The 19,727-nt window shown below is 47.0% G+C and overlaps 1 protein-coding gene and 1 pseudogene across 1 annotated transcript; both read right to left on the minus strand.

The window, feature by feature from the left end:
- Positions 1 to 94: 94 nt before the first annotated feature.
- Positions 95 to 5,556, minus strand: LOC130736575 (uncharacterized; annotated as a pseudogene).
- Positions 5,557 to 15,481: 9,925 nt separating this feature from the next.
- Positions 15,482 to 18,571, minus strand: LOC130736576 (UDP-glycosyltransferase 71K3-like). The gene is made up of 2 exons (XM_057588390.1): positions 18,097 to 18,571; positions 15,482 to 15,792 (listed from the first exon to the last, which is right to left on the minus strand). Exons 1-2 carry the CDS (start codon positions 18,569 to 18,571, stop codon positions 15,482 to 15,484), a joined length of 786 nt encoding a protein of 261 aa, XP_057444373.1.
- Between the last annotated feature and the right edge of the window lie 1,156 nt (positions 18,572 to 19,727).

Below are 19,727 nucleotides of genomic sequence, written 5' to 3' on the forward strand. Positions count from 1 at the left end.
ACACTTAAACTACACATTGTCCCAATGAAGCATAACAAATATGGAATTGAACAAGTGCAATGAAAGTAAAGAAGGAGAAAGAAAACTCTCTGATTCATGGCGGGAGGAGGGCGGAAACAACCAAGGAAACATCTTCCATGGTAGCATCCACAAGAGAAGGGTTAGTGAGGAAATGCTTGAGGCGATGACCATTAACTTTGAAGCTCTTATCTGTGGATTCACTTTTGATCTCTACAGTACCATAAGGAAACACATTAGTAACAACAAAAGGACCAATCCACTTAGAACGAAGCTTACCGCTCATTAGGCCAAGCCTAGAGTTATACAACAACACTTGTTGTCCAACCAAAAAGTCTTTTCTGGAAATCAAGCTATCATGGAATATTTTGGTCTTCTCTTTGTAGAACTTAGAGTTCTCATAGGCTTCCAAGCGGATCTCATCTAACTCACTCAATTGAAGCTTCCTTTCGCCACCAGCTTGATCAAGAGCCAAGTTGCAAGTCTTCACAGCCCAATAAGCCCTATGCTCTATCTCAACTGGAAGATGACATGCCTTACCAAAAACAATGCGATAAGGAGACATTCCGATGGGTGCTTTGTAAGCAGTACGGTGGGCCCAAAGAGCATCCTCAAGTCTATTGCTCCAATCCTTCCTGTTAGGCTGGACCGTCTTCTCCAAGATCCTCTTTATCTCTCTGTTGGAATTCTCAGCTTGCCCATTTGTTTGAGGATGGTATGGTGTGGAAATTCTATGAACAACCCCATATTTCTTGAGAAGAGCTTGCATGGACCTATTGCAGAAATGGGTGCCTTGGTCACTAATGATTGCTCTAGGAATGCCAAACCTGCAAAAGATGTTAGACCTAACAAAATCCACAACAACTCGAGAATCATTAGTCCGGGTGGCCTTAGCTTCCACCCATTTAGAAACATAATCAACAGCAAGCAAAATATAATAAAAACCAAAAGAAACAAGAAAAGGACCCATAAAATCGATACCCCAAACATCAAAGACCTCACAAAACAGCATGGGCTGTTGAGGCATCTCTTTTCTCCAAGAAATGGTACCGCCTGCTCTCTGACATGGCTCACAAGTGCTGCAAATCCTTGACGCGTCTTTGAAGATGGTGGGCCAGTAAAATCCAGAATCAAGCACCTTGCGTGCTGTCCTTTGGGGTCCAAAGTGACCGCCCACTGCAGAAGCATGACAAAACTGAAGGACTGATTCAATCTCATGATCCGGAATGCACCTCCTAATAACCTGGTCAATACAAAAATTCCACAAATAGGGGTCATCCCAACAATAATATTTAGCTTCACTCTTAAGCTTAGCAATCTGGGCTCGAGATGCAAATGGAGGGAAAACAGAAGCAACTAAATAATTAACAATATTAGCAAACCAGGGTGCTGGAAAAGAAACTGAAATATGAAAGAGTCGCTCATCCGGAAAGTCATCTCTAATGGGTAGAGTATCAGCATCCCTCTCTATCCGACTCAAGTGATCGGCCACCAAATTCTGTGCTCCACTTCTATCTCTAATCTCCAAGTCAAACTCTTGGAGTAAGAGCATCCATCGGATCAACCTAGGTTTTGATTCAGCCTTCTTCAACAGGAACTTTCGAGCTGCATGGTCAGTGTACACAATAATTCTAGAACCTAGCAAATATGATCGAAATTTATCTAGAGCAAACACAATAGCTAGAAGTTCTTTTTCAGTGGTTGTGTAATTCGCTTGTGCAGAATCTAAAGTCCTAGATGCATAATATATTACCCTAGGAAACTTATCTACTTTTTGAGCAAGGACAACACCCAATGCGTAATTAGAGGCATCACACATGAGCTCAAAAGGGGCTGTCCAATCAGGTGCCTGAATGATAGGAGTGGTGGTCAAGGCTTTCTTTAGGCAATCGAACGCCTCTCTGCATTTCTCATCAAAATCAAACGCCACTTCCTTTGCAATAAGTTAGAGAGAGGAATGGCTTTCTTGCTGAAATCCTGAATGAACCTGCGATAAAAACCTGCATGGCCAAGAAAAGAACGCACCTCTCGCACGCAAGAGGGGTAAGGCAAATGTGAAATAACATCTATCTTGGCAGGATCCACTTCTATACCTTTGTTAGAAATCACATGACCTAGAACTATGCCTTGCTCTACCATAAAATGACACTTCTCATAATTCAAAACAAGGTTAGCTTCAATGCACCTATGCAAAACTTTATCCAGATTATCTAAACATGTATCAAATGAAGATCCGTAAACAGTGAAATCATCCATAAATACCTCGATGCAACTCTATAAGAAATCACTGAAAATACTTACCATGCACCGCTGGAATGTACCAGGGGCATTGCATAGGCCAAATGGCATCCTCCTATAGGAAAAGTGCCAAAGGGACAAGTGAATGTGGTCTTTTCTTGGTCCTCAGGAGCAATGTGAATTTGAAAGTACCCAGAAAAACCATCAAGAAAACAGTAGTGACTTTTACCTGCTAAGCGCTCAAGCATTTGATCAATGAAGGGCAAAGGAAAGTGATCTTTTCTGGTTGCTTGATTGAGCCTCCTATAATCAATGCAGACTCTCCAACTATTTTGCACTCGAGTAGGGATAAGCTCGTTCCTCTCATTCTTCACTACGGTAAGTCCTGTCTTCTTAGGGACCACTTGAACTGGGCTCACCCAAGGGCTGTCAGAGATCAGATATATAATTCCAGCTTGTAGCAGCTTGGTGATCTCCTTCTTCACAACATCAAGTATCACTGGTTGAGTCTCCTTTGTGGTTGTCTTACTGGCTTCGCTCCTTCTTCCAAGAGTATTCTATGCATGCCCATGGATGGACTAATCCCAGGAATGTCAGCTAAGGTCCAACCAATAGCTTTCTTGTGCTTCTTTAGTACTTGCAACAACTTTTCCTCTTGATTTTCATGAAGGGTTGAGGAAACAATGACAGGGAGCTTCTTATCATCCTCCAAGTAAGCATACTTGAGGTTATCTGGTAAGGGCTTAAGCTCCAATATGGGTGCCTGCAAAACAGATGGAACCAAACTAGCAGATACAGTTTCTGCAGCCTGCACTTCAACAACTGGGTTAGTGCAATCAGATTTCTTAACATCTGAGTCAACAACAACAGTGTCCAAAAATTGATCAATGCAAGAATCACACATTTCAGTAGCAGTACATGTATGACAAGTGTATGACCCAGTTAGTGAAGGAAAATCAGAATCATGTAGGAAATCAGATTCATGTTCATCAAGCATATCATCAAGCAGTTCATCAAGCAAATCAATATGAAACACAGAATAGTCTTCAGGTGGATGTTTCATAGCATCAAAAATGTTTATCCTAACCACAATATCACCGAATTCCATTGTCAGTGTACCAGCATAAACATCTATCTTGGTTCGGGCTGTCTTTAAAAATGGTCTCCCCAAAATGATAGGAACTGTATTACGGGAAGATCCTTTTTCCATTTCAAGCACATAAAAATCAGCATGGAAAACAAGTTTACCAACCCTAACCAAAACATCCTCTACCCAACCAGCAGGGTGTGTCGTGCTCCTATTTGCTAATTGGATGACAACACCCGTAGGTTTCAAAGGTCCAAGTGAAAGTGATTTAAAAATAGACATAGGCATCACATTAATTGAAGCTCCTAGATCTAGCATGACATTTTCAAATTTAGTATCACCTATGACACAATGAACATAAAACGTACCTGGATCCTCACACTTTTCAGGAACATCAGAAACAGGAGCAGGTTTACCAGCTTTACCTATGATTGCAGAAACGTTTCTCCCCATGCGAACTCTTTCATTTCCTTTCAGCTTCCTTTTCTGAGTGCATAATTCTTTCAGAAACTTTGCATATCTTGGAATTTGCTTGAGTGCATCAAGTAGAGGTATGTTCACCTCCATTTTCTTGAATATCTCCAAGATTCCCTTATCTACCTCCTCCTTCTTTTTGCTTAGCATAGCTTTCGGAGGGAATGGAAGAGGAATGTGGAAGGTGGTTGTACGTTGAAAGTTCTTGTGGCAATGGTCTCTGTCTCCTTTTCAGGTTCAGGCTCTGGTCCATGATCTGCATCAATTTGCTTCCCCGACCGTAAGGTGATGGCGCTCACATTTCTTGGATTGACAACCGCCTGAGAGGGCAGCTTATCAGAATTCTGGGACTGTAGCTGGTTTATCGAAGTAGCCATCTGTCCTATCTGGTTGGTCAGATTCTGAATAGATACTTCCTACCTTTGAATGGAGGATCTGGTGTCTTGTTGGAACTGCATGTTTTGGGCTGTCATCTGCTTCAACATCTCCTCCAATGAAGATTCTTTAGATTGCGGTGCAGCAGGGTTGTTAGCCTGTTGTTGTATTGGAGGAGGAACATATGGTCTAGCAGTATTCTGGAACGGTGCTTGGGCAGGTTGTGACTGATCAGACCATGTAAGATTTGGATGATTTCTCCATCCAGGGTTATATCTGTTAGATGACAGATCATAATTTTGCTGAGGTCGATTATTGAAAATGTTGGCAGCATATGCTACAGGATTCTCATTTGTAGGTTCCTGTAGAGAAGGACAAACATCAGTATTATGGTCTTTAGTGCAAATGCCACAAACCTTTGCCTGTTGTGAAGGTTTATTCTGGTTCATGGCCAATTGAGTAACCAAGCTAGCAATGGTTTCCATCCTCTTCTCAAGCTTGTCCATCCTTGGATTTGTCCCAATCTCATTAACAGTTTTAACAGCATCATTACTCCTTGTGTGAAACTGCTGAGAATTAGCAGCCATCTTCTCAAACAACTGTCTGGCTTCAGAAGGAGTCATGTCATTCAATGCACCTCCACAAGCAGCATCAATGAGATGTCTCTCCATGTTGAGCAAACCCTCATAGAAATACTGAACTAGGAGCTGCTCGGAAATCTGGTGATGGGGGCAGCTCACACATAGTGTCTTGAATCTTTCCCAGTATTCATGTAGAGTCTCTCCATGTAGCTGCCTGATTCCTGAGATGTCTTTTCTGATTGAAGTTGTCCTAGAGGCAGGGAAGAACTTCTCAAGAAACTTTCTTTTCGAGTCGTCCCAGCTTTCAATGGATGAAGGAGGCAGGTTATACAGCCAAGTCTTTGCAGTTCCCTGAAGAGAATGAGGAAAAGCCTTCAAACAGATATGATCTTTGTCAACTTCAGGAGGCTTCATGGTGGATATGACAGTACGAAACTCCTTGATATGCATATGAGGATCTTCACCTGCAAGACCACCAAACTTAGGCAATAAATGGATAAGTCCAGTTTTGAGTACACATGGTACATCCTCAGGATACTGGATACACAAGCTTTCGTAGGTGAAATCAGGTGCAGCCAGCTCCCTTAATGTTCTCTCTCGCGGTCCTTCTTTAGCCATGTTATCAGAAACTGCAACAAAATCAGAATCAAAATCAAGGTCAGAATCAGAATCACTTGAATGAGGATCAGTTACAAAAGCTCTACGTGCTCTAATTAACCTATGAAATTCTCTATCTATTTCAGAAATAAACGGATGCACAAACCTAGGATTTGCCCTAGTCATGCAACACTAAGTATCCCAAATAGAATAAGAATGAAAGTAAATTTTTTTTTTTCAAAACCCTAAAAAATGTTTTTTGGCGGAAGGCCTTTTTTTTCGTTTGTAAAAATCGATCTCACGGCGTAGCGGTCATAGATGGATTGGAATTTTTGTTCTACCCCAAAAGCATATATAATATGTTGAATTCCGAGTTTTGAAGCAAAAGATACAGCCGTTTGAAGTTACAGCCTAATTATCCTTCAAAAATCACTATTCCTTACCTTCAGCAACAAATCCAGTACCGACGCCAGAGATTGAACTTGAACTACTAATACTAACTAATACTACTTCTACTACTACTAATACTAATACTAACTCTATTGAACCTTTGGCAAGGACGAAAATCCCCGGCAACGGCGCCAAATTTGATCGAGGCCGTACCCGATACAAATAATTAATTTAGAAAACTGTAGTAACTAGGAAGTGACTCCTAGGTCATTTCCCAAGGATTATCGTTTCAACAAAGATTCAGTATTAAGAACGCACAACGCACACACACTGGGGGGGTTTTTGTGATTCAGTTCAAAAGATTAGCAGAAAGTAAAAAAAAAAAACAGATTAATATGATAAGTAAAGACGGACGAATCCCTTTGTTCAGTATATCGCTGCTCAATCACGGGTATTTAAAGATCAATTCTTGTTATTAGCTTCCTAGTTCATGAGAATTAATTAACTAAGCGATAACTAATTCACAGATTCCTAAACTAAGCGATTAAGAATCGTTTACGCCCTAATATGAACTAAGTGAACATACATCATCTTCTATTTCCAATCATAAGGAATTAAGCAAACCTAAGTCAGAAGTAGAGATGAAGAAAACTAATCAGGCGAATTCTATTAAGCACTATACCTCAAGAGCGCGATATACTTTGCAAAGGAATTCGTTCGAAAGGAATTAGCCTTCCATGGATGGGGCGAATTCAGCAATTAAATTGGAGGAAGCAGGGAATAAAAGCATAAACCCTAGCAGAGCTCTAATAATTACTAAAAAATGAAAATTATATTAAATAATAGCAGAAGGCAAAAGGTAATTGTTTCTCTCAGCACAAACCCTTAAATAAGAGCTGAGTTCACAAATCATAATCAAAATCAAATCCTAAAAGATAACAATAAATCCTAACAAATCCTAAAGATAGAGTTTTAAAATAAGAACCTAAATAAGTTTGAATCTGAAAGATATCAAACTTAATTTATTCCGAAATTAAATCCTTATATTTCCTAAAATACAATCTTCACTCCAGCACAATTAAATCTTCATTCCACAAATCTCCAAAATGCCCTTGATGTCAAATAAGTCCTGAAAATAAGAATAAATGTAATTAGACCAAATAATATAAATCTCTGTCTAGCAAGGTCAATTAATTACGAATAATCATTAATAATGACAAATTAAGGCTATATAAAATGAGTAAAATATTGCTCATCAAGAACACTCTAGACAAGATCCGACGTTCTCTCAAGAGGGGGAGACGGGAAGGAGGCCACCTCCCCCGTCAAACTACCACAACGACCATGGCCGAGAACAAACTACCGAAAGAGCCGTGAATCAACCCTCCCATCACCGCAGGCACCACTCCCTGCGCAGGAGTTACTCCAGGCGGAGGAGCTCCGTTTCCACCAGGGAGCCGCTCAGGGACCCGATCCGCCCACACGACACTCTGGTTGCCCTACCGCAGACTATCAACGACCCCCTCTCTCCAGACATCATGGCGACCCCTTTTCCCCCAGGATGGTCAAGACCTAAAATGAAACTCTATGAGGGTGACTCCGACCCGACGGAGCACATCAACTTCTTCGTAGGAGCCATGCAGTACGCCGGAGCTACTGACCCGATCTACTGCCGCTGCTTCCCGATGAGCTTGGGAAAAGGCCCAATGAACTGGTTCCAAAACCTCCGCAACAACTCCATTCACAACTGGGAAGGAGTCATGTCAAGCTTCTTAGCCCAGTATTCCTCGGTGAGAAACATTCCGAAGTCAGAAGAAACACTGGCCCTAATCAAGCAGGGCGAGAAGGAATCCCTGAAGGCTTTCCTTAACCGCTTTAACAAAGAAGCGGGAGATATTCCGGACCTCCTCCCTCAGGTCCGCCTGATCTTGGTACGACAGGCGCTCAGGCCAGGCCCTTTTTTAACTTCTTTGGATGGGAAGAAAGCCAGGACACTAGAGGAATTCCAGACCCGGTCAGAGAAATATATTAACATGGAGGAAGCGGCAACATTAAGGTCCACCAATCAAAACCCAGGCCATAGGCCCCCTGAGAAAACCCGAGACCCCGGTGAAACTAAGCGCGATCGCGAGCCTCGACGGAAGAGCCGGGATGAGAAAAAGCAAAAACGGAAGAAGTTCGATAGTTACACCCCCCTGAACTCTTCCCTCTTCCGCATCTTGCGGGAGAGAGTCTCTACTGACCTCAGGGACAAACCCCCCCCACTACTCACGCGGGGGGATAAACTGGATTCCAAAAGGTTTTGCGAATTTCATGACAACCCCGGTCATAACACGGACGAATGCCTGAACCTGAAAGACAAGGTAGAAGAACTGGTCAGAATCAGGAGATTTTCAAAGTACGTCGCCCTCTCCTCGGGCGACCTCCCTCGTCCATGTTCACCACCTCCCAGAAGATCACCCACCCCGCCCAGGGCCCGTGCCCGGACCCCTCCCCGCGCACGCACACCCCCTCGAGCAAGGAGTCCCCGTCATCACCGTAGTCCCGACCGACGCAGGAGCCCCGACCGTCGTAGAAGTCCGGATCGACGCCGGTCTCCAGATCGGCGGGACCACGATGACGTACGAAGGCTCCACGGGACCAATCTGGTCAGTGTCGGATCGATTGCTGGAGGATGGCCGCAGGTGGACCATCAAACAACAGTAGGAAGAAGAGCACTCGAGTCATCATGTTAGCCGCGGGAAGGCCTCTTCCTAGCTCCCTCCGTTCACCGCAGCAGAAAGTTCTCATCACCTTCACGGAAGACGACTACGACACGGACACCGGGGAGGAGGACGACCCGATTGTCGTGGAAGCCCTCATCACAAACGGTAAGGTACGGCAGGTACTCATCGACACAGGTAGTTCCGCTGACATTATATTTTACGATGCTTATAAAACCCTAGGCTTATCTGTGAAAGACCTGATCCCCAATGACCACGACTTGATCGGGTTCACTAGGGACAGAGTTCTACCGTTGGGAAATTTTGATGCATACCTCTCCCTAGGAGACCCTGATGATTGCAGGACTGTCAAGGCCCGGTTCTTGGTGGTGAAATGCCCAACGGCCTACAACGCCATCATCGGCAGACCAAGCCTCAATGTCTACCGAGCCATCATCTCCACCCACCACCACATGCTGAAGTACCCATGGGCTGGAAGGGCGATTTCCGTACGCGGAAACCTAACCATGGCCAGGGGGTGTTATAACTCCAGCTGCAGATTGGCGCGAGAGAATCGCAAGAGGAAAGAGCCCGACCACGGGAAAAGGGTCGAAAGCTTCCATCTCCGAGCAGGAGCATGCTTGACCGACATCGACCCAGGAGTGGACCAATCCAGAGAGGATCAACATCTTAAGCCGGATGGGGAAGCACGACCTGTTCAGATCGGCCGTGGCCTCGAGCAAACCACCAAGCTGGCACGAGACCTCCCTCAGGATCTTTCAAACCGACTGGAGACCCTTCTGAGAAGTAACGGGCACCTATTTGCATGGTCGTCCGCGGATATGCCGGGCAGTGACCCAACATTCTGCAATCACAAGCTATCAGTGGACCGTAAATTCAAGCCAGTGGCCCAGAAGAAGAGACAGATGAGCGCGGAGAAGCAAGAAGCGATCAGGGAACAGACGACGGAACTTCTAAAGGCCGGGATCATTCGCGAAGTTAAGTACACTACTTGGCTTTCGAACGTGGTCCTGGTAAAAAAATCCAATGGGAAATGGAGGATGTGCGTGGATTACACGGATCTGAACAAGGCCTGCCCTAAGGATCCCTTCCCCCTCCCCAGCATCGATGCCTTGGTGGACAACTCCTCCGGGTACGAATACTTGTCCCTCATGGACGCGTATTCTGGGTATAACCAGATTCCGATGTACAGAGACGATGAAGAAAAGACCGCTTTTATAACCGATCGGGGGACGTATTGCTACACTATGCTCCCCTTCAGCCTGAAGAATGCAGTGGCCACCTACCAGCGAATGATGACCAGAATCTTCGGGGCACTTATTGGAAAGTCAGTCGAAGTCTACATTGATGACATCATCGTGAAAACACCAAAGGGAGGCGACCATGCAGCCGATCTGACCGCGGTGTTCGAACAGCTGAGGAAGCACAATATGCGCCTCAACCCCGAAAAGTGTACATTTGGAGTCAAGAGCGGGAAGTTCCTGGGATATATGCTCACAAGTCGCGGGATCGAACTAAACCCCAAGAAGTGCCAGGCTATTGTAGAAATGAAAAGCCCTAGGACGGTCAAGGAAGTCCAGCAACTGGCCGGACGGATGGCAGCAATCGGAAGATTTCTCCCCAAGGCCGCCCTAAGAGCCCTACCACTTTATGCCCTACTAAAGAAAGGAGCGAACTTTACTTGGTCGGAAGAGGCTGAACAGGCTTTCTCCCGGCTGAAAGATATTCTCACCTCTCCACCGATCCTGTCAAGTCCAAAGCCAGGGGAGCCCCTGTACTTATACTTAGCTGTTCGAGACAAGGTTGTGAGCTCCGTGTTGGTAAGAGAGGAGGCGAGAGTCCAACTTCCGGTTTACTTCGTCAGCCGCTCGCTCAAGGGAGCTGAGCTCAGATATCAGATGCTCGAGAAAGTTGCACTCGCCCTCCTAACCACTGCCAGGCGACTCAGAAGGTACTTCCAATCTCATAGCATCATTGTCCGCACAGATCAACCGGTCAAACAAGTCCTCCATAAGCCAGATCTAGCCGGTCGAATGGTGGGTTGGTCGATTGAGTTATCCGAGCATGACATTCGCTATGAACCTAGACGTGCGATTAGAGCGCAAGTCCTAGCAGACTTCCTGGTGGAACTCACGAGCGATGAGGACCCACCAGCAGAAATCTCCTGGGTCGTCCACGTGGATGGCTCGAGCAACAAAGAGGGGGGCGGCGCAGGGATCGTCCTCCCAAGCAACTCAGGGATGGTCGTAGAACAATCGCTGCGCTTTAATTTCCCAGCCACTAACAACCAAGCTGAATATGAAGCTTGCATAGCCGGTCTGGTGACAGCGAGGGACCTGGGGGCGCAAGACATACTTGTCTGCTGCGACTCCTTACTAGTGGTCTCCCAGGCTAACGGCGAAGCACAGGCCAAGGACCCAATTCTGGAGCAATAACTCTCCCACCTGAAACAGCTGGCCGCAACCTTCCGAAAGGTAGAATTCCGCCACGTTCCAAGAGCTCAAAACGACCGCGCGGATACCCTAGCAAAGCTGGCAAGCACCGGGAAACCCGGCCTGAACAGGACAGTCATCCAGGGCACACTGGCCCTCCCTTACGTCGCAGACCTCGATCGTCCCGCTGGATTCAACACCTTGAGCATTGGCGCGAACGACGATTGGAGGACCCCTATTGTTAAGAACCTCACGGCGGGCTGGCTACCACCCGACAAGTTGGAGGCAAAGAAGCTGACTAGAAGCGCTTCCTGGTACACAATCGTAAACGGGGACCTCTTTAAGAGAGGATTTTCCACTCCGCTCCTCAAGTGCTTGTCAAAGGAACGAGCGGAGTATGTGCTCGCAGAGATTCATGAGGGCAGCTGTGGCCACCACCCCGGCGGGCGGTCTCTGGCAAGAAAGGTCCTCCGGGCCGACTATTACTGGCCCACCCTGGAGAAAGACGTTGCCGATCACGTCAAACACTGTGACCCGTGCCAGAAGCATGCCGACCACCGCTTAGCCCCACCCGAACAACTCTCGTCTATGGTCTCCCCTTGGCCTTTCCACCAATGGGGAATGGACCTCTTGGGACCCTTTGAAACCGCCCCGGGACAGCTTAAGCACCTGGTTGTCGCGGTAGACTACTTCACCAAGTGAATTGAGGCAGAACCCCTTGCAACTATCACTTCAGCCCGCATACAACGCTTCTTTTACAAGAACATCATCATCAGCCGATTCGGGGTACCTGGAGTCCTGGTTACCGACAATGGCACACAATTTGCCTCCAAAGGATTCAAGGAGCTCGTGGTCGGACTTCACATCAAGCACCACTTCACCTCTGTGGAACACCCCTAGACGAACGGACAAGCTGAAGCGGCGAACCGAGTAATCCTTAGAGGACTCAAGAAAAGACTGGACGACGCTAAGGGTGTGAGACCCAAGTTTTTGAGTTGGAATAAACCGAATAAAATTTCTTTTCACGATTAATTTGATGTAACGTGAAGGGAAAACCTGAACAAGGGGTAAATGGATGGAATGAATTTGTGAAGGAGAAAGTTCAAGAAAAGCTAAAGATTGTATCAAAGTCGATAAGAGTTATAGCACGACTAATATTCGCATTTAAAACCTAGGACAAGAACTTTAGGAAACAAAACTATGTTCCAGCTTTGGAACACTATAGGAATATAATTTCCAACAAACTTCCAGCTTTGGAACACTATAGGAAATTTTCCAAAAATATTCTAGAGGAAAATAAGACTTTCTCTTATTCCTTTCCAAAACGAGCGTTTCGATACGAAACTCTAGGATGTACGAACGTCTGATTCCGATACTCGGAAGTTTGCCGAAACGGAATCCCTGATAGTTCAGAAACCCTAAAATCGACGGACGATGGAGACTTTTCTACTCGGGGCTTCAAATAAAGATTTCATCCGCGGACGCTCACTCTAATCGACGTTCCAAATCTTTCTTCAGAAGGAAGTTTCTGCATCCGAGGTCAATATCATAAAGTGCATAAAGTGCATTTTTAATGCCGGTAAGCATTAAAAACAAGCCTCGAAAACCAAAAATCATACTGATATTTCTTTGAAGAATTAGAAGATTCAGCGGGAAGTATATTGTGTCTAAAATACGTTGGAATCAGTAGGAAAAATCGGAATCGCGAAATTTTCATTTTTCCGCGTTTTCCATTTCCTATATATAGTATGAAAAATGAAAAAAAACAAAAAAATTGCCATTTGGAGAGGGAGTGGCCGAGAGCTTGGAGGAGAGAAAGAGGAGAAGTGATTTTCGCCGTTTCTTGCCCGATTGCTTCACCGTTCGTTGCTAATCGAAGACATCGAGGTATAGTTACTATCTCTCACTTCTGATCGTCAGATCTGTCGACTTCTTCTATGTCTTTCTGTGCTCAAAGTTTTGAGCTTTTTGTAAAACTGTTCAAATAAGCTGATTTCAGTGTCTAAACTTATTCCCTGCATGCTTCTGAGCGTGTTCTGCGGATTAGATTTTGTCAGATGTCGACGAAATGCCGCCGGAATCAATTTTTGCATCAAATACCCATTTCTGGGCAAAGTTTCGTTCTTTACGCTTAAAACTGACGATTGAGCTTAGTGCTAGTAGGATTAGTCGTCATAAACGTCGTTGTTGACATTCCCGTCCAATTTGTTTTTCGAAAATTCAGTTTTGAAATTCTGAGCTAAAAATATTGACCAAAATACCCCTGCGACAGTTTTTAACCCGATAATTTTTCTGAGAGTTTCCCTGGCCTTGATATCGCCTAAGAATACCTAGGAATTGATTTAGATCGAAGAAAAAGTTCGAAAACCCTATTTTCCATAGTGGCCGAAACCTATTTGCTTGGGTACCGTGTCCAAAAATAATTTTTGGGTCTCTATGACCTGAGCCATTGCGTAGCTCTTTCAATTGTCGAAATTTTGGCGCCGGTTTCGTGTCATTCCGAGTTCTGTAGCTCGAGTTATGCACGTTTTAGCGAATAAAGTGTTTTTGCACAAAACTTGAATCGAGTCAAAACTCATCCATTCGGGGAAAGCCCTTTCATTCGTGCCTAAGTGTTGTACTCTGAAGTTTCTTGAGCTTTGTCTAACTCTAGTTAGTATTGTTTCGATTATGTCGACTTAATTTGATTGATTTCTGCTTTGTTTGCTCTAAGGTTCGTTTGTGGAAACCTTGGGCTTGACTGAACAAGCTTGTGAGCGAGACCTGCACCGCGAGACTAGAACAACTCGAGGTTAGGGCAACTTACTTACTAGCTATTTCCTTGTAGGCGTCGATCAATTCGACTGGGTTATTGTGTTGATATTGAATATTGCTTGGATATTGTTTATCGCTTTATGGAAAAATGTTTTCTGAGAGGCTTCGGCCGTTTGCTGGTTAATCTAGGATGTGTTGGAATATGCTGTTTATGCTTATTGATTGCGCTGATTTAGTTATGCTATTCCACTTATATCTGTGATACTGATGAGTGAGGATAACGGGCAAGTCATGCCGAATTTTATGAGATTTTTGAGAGAGTTCGAAAGGACGAACGGAGTTCGGACCTTGTTATGTTTTAATGGATCGAGACCTTCTCAAGGAATTGTTTGGGATTATGGGATCCCTGAAACTTATAGGAAGTATTATAAGATTAAAAGAAACCTATTTTCTCAAGGAAAACTCATAAGACATTAATCAATCTCTAAAACCATTGATCCGCTACTACAGCTAGCTTGGCCAACCAAATGTTTGAAACCCGGTTTTCTATTCTTTCTTTTATGTTCTTAAGTCTAGAATCAAGGAACTACTTCCAGTCCTCCTCTTGTAGCCGAAAGGTACACTTGCATTATTTAATGAATCAAGAAGGAGCGTTTTGCTTAAGTTATTTTCGCATGGATGACGATCGAAGCAATTCAAAAGACCCACCGGGCACCGAATTAAAAAGACCCACCGGGCACCAAATTTAAAAGACCCACCGGGCACCGAATTAAAAAGACCCACCGGGCACAAAATTAAAAGACCCCCCGGGCACGAAGTTAAAAGTCCTACCGGGACAATCACAAGACCCAACCGGGCAAGTCAAATAATATAAGTCGGAAATAGAACAAACCGAATAATCCATTCATTAATATTGGAAGTTGTCATTACAAACGGTTACAATAACCCAGAGCAACTCAAAACACTTTAACAAAACAGAAACATAGACTAGAAACAAAATGAAATTACAATCCCCTCAGGGTGCCTGCTCCTCCGGGAAGGTTGGGGTAAATTTCCCTTTGGAATCCACAGTCCCGATCCGTCCCCCGGAGACCACCTTTCGATACCCGACCGGACCGGTCTCCAAACCCGGGTTGACAACTGTAAGCTGGCTCACCGCATTGTTGAAAGAAGTCTTGTTAATCTTGGACACGGTGGCCGTCAGTTTCTTCTTGTCAGCCTCAAGAGAGGCGACCCTGGCCTCAAGCTCTTTCTTCACGGCCGAACTCTGTTCTTGCTCTTTCGACAAAGCGGCCTCTACCTCCTTCAAGCGAGCCGCACCAGTCTCAACGCTCCCCTCCGCAGCCTTCAGCCGACCCTCCAAAGCTTGACGAACAGCATCACCGTCCAGGACCTTCTTCTTCAACTGCTCATTCTCGAGCTTCATGTTGTCCAGCGCCTTACTTAGCTCTTCAATCGCGGAGCACCCCTCTTTCAACTCCCTGCTCATGGAGGATATCAGCTGGTCGTCCTTCTCGGCTTTCTGCCTGAGCTCCTCCAGTTCAGGAATGGTCGACAACTGGAGATACCTGACCGCGGGAGCAGTCTTGAGCGATGCCCGGAGAACATAATTGAGGAGCCTAGAAGGTTCCCGATCGCCCAAGTATTTTAGGTCACTCTCCGTCAGCACTAGGTCGTCGATCTGCTCCAGGTTCTCCCGACAGTTGGCGGCCCTAGGACCCCAAATCGAGAGCCGGGTGGGGGGGGGGCTACCACGGTGACGGGCTCTGCCCGCTCCGGCTCGGTACCCTGCACTTCGCCATCGGCATGGTCTTAATGGCTCTCCACCCTGTGCTTCTTTGAGGCCGGACCCCGAGTGTCCTCTTCCTCGGCGACCGACCGCCCTTCCTCCTGGACGGGATCGGACCCGTGATCGCCTTCCAGAGAAGCCTTCTTTACCGATCCGGAGGTCCCCCCAACTTCGGCCCCTCCCTCATCCTCCGGGTCGGGCTGGGGCTGATTTCCAGCACCTTCCTCTTCCCCCGCGGGAGCATCAGTCTCTTGGTCCACCTCCTCATCCGTGGACTGCCCGTCTTCCATCTGGAGCGCATACAGCAAAGTTCTGTCAATGTCCGCCATGCCACCTGCCCAGAGATCAAAACAACATTAGCACACAAAAGAGGGAAAAGCAACGAAGAAAGATATAACAAGTAAATAACTTACACAGTAACTTAGCATTCTTTCGAACGCTGAAGGAACACAAGTTATAGCAGCGAAGAGGACGGACAGGGACCTTCTTGTCCCCATCCATAACGTAACGGACGGCGCCCATCAGCAACCGCTTGAATTCCAAGTCGGTCTCCGAGAGGGCACCCTCGTCCGAGAAGCTGAATGAAGTCACCTTTTCTTTATAATGGGCCGCATTCCAGGCCAGGGGGAATCGCGGCCGCATCCCACCGGTCGGCCCCTGCTCAAACCACCAGAAAGGAGGCGGCGAGGTCGGCGCCACCCGGTAGAATTGACCCTAGAAATCTTTATATGAATCGGCAAAGGCCATGACCACCGTGACCTTGGGTATGGGCGACCGCGAAGAGATGGAAGAAGAGGGGCAGGGACGGCACCTGCCCGAAAAGCGCGCAAGCGGTCTCGTAACCGCGCACAAAACCCCAACCCCCAGAGTGGAGTTGGGAGGGCGCAACCATCATATGCCGCAGCACGGCGACCTGAAAGTCGGTTAGCGACATCCGCACCTTCACCTTCTTGGCCGTATAAATGTGCATATAGATGCCGAACGGGGGTCTCTGCGGGAGCCTCTCCTTCGAGCCAGGGGCAAAAACGTCATGCCCTGGACCGATCTGCATCTCAGACAGGTAGTACTGTCTCCGGAAGTGCCCTTCGTCCGCATTGGCATAGCAGGACTCTATCTTCAATATCTCCCTGCACCAGTCGTCCAATGGCGCCAGATCTCCCTTAAGTGAGGCCACTTCTTTCGGTCGATTTTCTTTCGTTTCGGGGCGTCGCTGCTCATCTTCGGCTTAGAGCCCCCCCCGACCGCTTTACCCTTTTTCTTTTCAGCTCCGGTCATCCTTACCTGCACAAGGGAAAACGTCGTTTCAATATTCCAAGTTATTGACCACGACTCAAAGGGGACAACCACTAGGGTCCGCCTTTGTCCCCGGCAGGGAGAGCAAACCCTGCGCCGGAGGACCGGCCCACGAACCGCCCCTCCGCCGCACGGGGGGAGGGGGGAGATAGCTCTCTCCCACCCAAAAAGACACACCCTAAGAACCCCTAGGGAACGGAACGAGGAGGAGAAGGAGAAGAAAATAAAAGGCAGAGGAAATCAAGAACGACCGCCTGGAAAGCTATGCCTTACGACGTCGGAATACAGAGCTCCAAAGGAAGAAAAGATGAGAGCTTGAGGTGCAGAAGGTGAAGAAAAAACGCAAATGAAGCCCCTTCTGCCCCTTTTATAAGGAAAATCAGGAATGGGAAGCGACGCTTCACCAAACCCTACGTCTGTAATGATGACCCTAGGGGAGGCGGGAAAACTCCCAACCACGTCAGCAAGAGGAATGAAACGACGTAACGCGTGCCACTTCTTGTCAGAAGCATTAATGGCGCTGCCGAAACGTCGCTTCATGTTACTGTTGCGTAACGTTTGGAATTCGGGACCGCCTCGTCGTCCCAAGACCACACGGGTGTCGATCGGTCACCCCCACTCGGCTACCACCAACCGGGTCGTGGGGTACCCAACCCCGACCGTCCAAATCACATTCGTCCGACAGATCCTGAAGCTCACACCTCACTCGCAGTGAGGCAGAGCTGGGGGGCAACTGTTCTGGTAAGGACTGGCGGGAACCGACCTGAGTAACGTGTGGACGTTCACGTGAACCTAACCTAAAGCTCCTAGCACACTACTTTAGTGGACTAGAGCTGGGGGGCTACTGTTCTGGGACGGGCGTACCAGCGCCCGATCGGGATCCCCCCGAGGGAGACCCAAGGGGGACGACCAGGGTAAGATGTCACTGTGCCGGGACGGGCGGGCCCTACCCGATCGGGATCCCCCGAGGGAGACCCAAAGGGGACGACCGGGGGGAGATGCCCGACCCCTGACCCCCGAGCAGGATTACACTCCCCTGGCTCTGGGACATGGGTCCCACCACCTAGGGGTTGACCTAGACCAACCACCCTACGAAACTAGGGTGGTTAGATGGTGGGTTCCTGGGTAATCTAAGCCATTGGATCACTGCAAACCGCAGAGGGGGCAGAAAGATCCAACAGCCCTTAAACCATCGGTACGGACCATGCATGACGTTGCATGGCTCCAACCCTAAATACTCCAACGTGTATATAAAGGGGGCAACTCACCAAGGTTAAGGTACGTTATTCTCTTCACTTCACTACCCCCTTACTCGATTCCCCTACTTATTTTGGCATTGGAGTACCTTGCAGGAGCCCCTCCCGGGTCCGTTCTGCAATCCAGCGCACCGGTTCCGCTTCTTCTCTTGGCTGCCCCGCTCCCGTGATCCTCCCGATCAACAACTCGTCCAAACTCGCCTCCTCCTCCTCCGAGCCAGACTCGCTCCTCAGTCTCACCACCCACAAAAACCACTGCTCGCTCTTCTCCAACCTAACAACAATCTCTTTCAACTGGGCCCTGGAAAATGCTCCCTCGCTCCCAAAACACAGGAACACCACGCTGTGACTTGGCTGCGAGTCAAGCCAACGCAAACACCCTTTCACATTATCTTCTGCTCCGCAAGAAGCAGACGATGATGTGAAAGCAGCGGTCACGGGTCCAACACAGAAAATCGGCAGAGTAGTTCCTTCTGGCAAGCACAACCCATTGCTTAAGGCTGTGATGACTCTTCCTTCAATGCCATCAAAGGTGTTTATGATAACCCCATCACTGCCCCTCATGCTTTTCGCTAGTTCAAGGTAAACATGGTACGTGCGACTGGCACGATCTTGAACTTCAAGAGGAAGTTCACTAGGGTGAATATTTGGCAATCTAGGGATGAGAAGAGGCTTGTGAAGGTCTTTGATAGATTCTTCGGTGTTTTGGTGAATGGACGGAAGCTGGAGAAAGATGGCGAGTGTGGATGCGCCGGAGGTGTAGTAGAAGTAAGTGGGGATGTTGATGGGGGCGGTTACTTGGGTGGCGGTATAGTTGAAGAAGTCCAAGATAACGGCTTTGAGGTTGCAGGTTTTGGAAATGGATTGAAGGACATGGAGAACGTGTTGGTTGCTGCGGCGGCATAGCTCGAGGGTGAGTATGTGAGAAGGGAGGGTGGCGCCGCCGGGGAATGAAATGGGAGGAATATAATGGAAGGTGATGGAGGGTGCGGCCGTGGACACGGCGGAGATGTACTGATTGGTGGCGGTGATGGAGGGGGTTTGGTTGTTTTTGTTGGGTGGAGTGAGGATGAGAATTATGATGGAAAGTGAAGGGTTGTGTGTTGAGATGAAGATGGGTTTCAAGAGATGAAATTTAAGGAAATTCTAAGTAGATAAAAGGCTAGGTGTGTTTCAAGAGATGAAACTATCAAAGATGCAACAAGATTTAAGAAAAGCAACGTTTGATGGTGAAATGTCAAACTCCTCCACAGCTATAGCCACAACGTAGCACCCTAAATCAAGAGGATACAACCTCAAAGCCAGCAATTGATCATGCCAAAATGAAAAGGGTACCTCCTTTTAATCAGGGCGCAATAAACCTAGGTCATCAAACGAAGCCCATAGAACAGAGAAATCACCTACGATCGAAGATGGTACAGGAAGCCCCAAGATGTTTAATTATCCCCAACATTGCTAGAGCTTCGCATTCAGCTGAATTAAGCCCCTCCTCTATCGTTTCTCCAACTACAAATAAATCTTCAGACACTTGAGAAAGATCTCTAAGACCCCCAAAGGATAACTTTGTGAAGAGAAGCTCCACTGGAAAACTTGGCCCCAAATCACCAAAAATAATTTTTTGTCTCGATCAAAAGCCTCATCTTTATCGCCGAAGATAAGGACTCATGAGAAACTGACGACTTCCCCACGAGAACATCCTCCAAGACAAAAATATCAAACC

The sequence above is a fragment of the Lotus japonicus genome, chromosome 2, assembly GCF_012489685.1.
Source record: "Lotus japonicus ecotype B-129 chromosome 2, LjGifu_v1.2".
NCBI lineage: Eukaryota > Viridiplantae > Streptophyta > Magnoliopsida > Fabales > Fabaceae > Lotus > Lotus japonicus.

Bases quoted from the DNA above. Each gene is read 5' to 3' on its own strand.
- LOC130736576 (XM_057588390.1), bottom strand. From the start codon at position 18,571: ATGAGGGGCAGTGATGGGGTTATCATAAACACCTTTGATGGCATTGAA. The intron at 15,793-18,096 runs GTACTCCAATGC...ATCTCTGGGCAG, and splicing joins CCGGGAGGGGCTCCTGCAAG to GTGGCATGGCGGACATTGAC.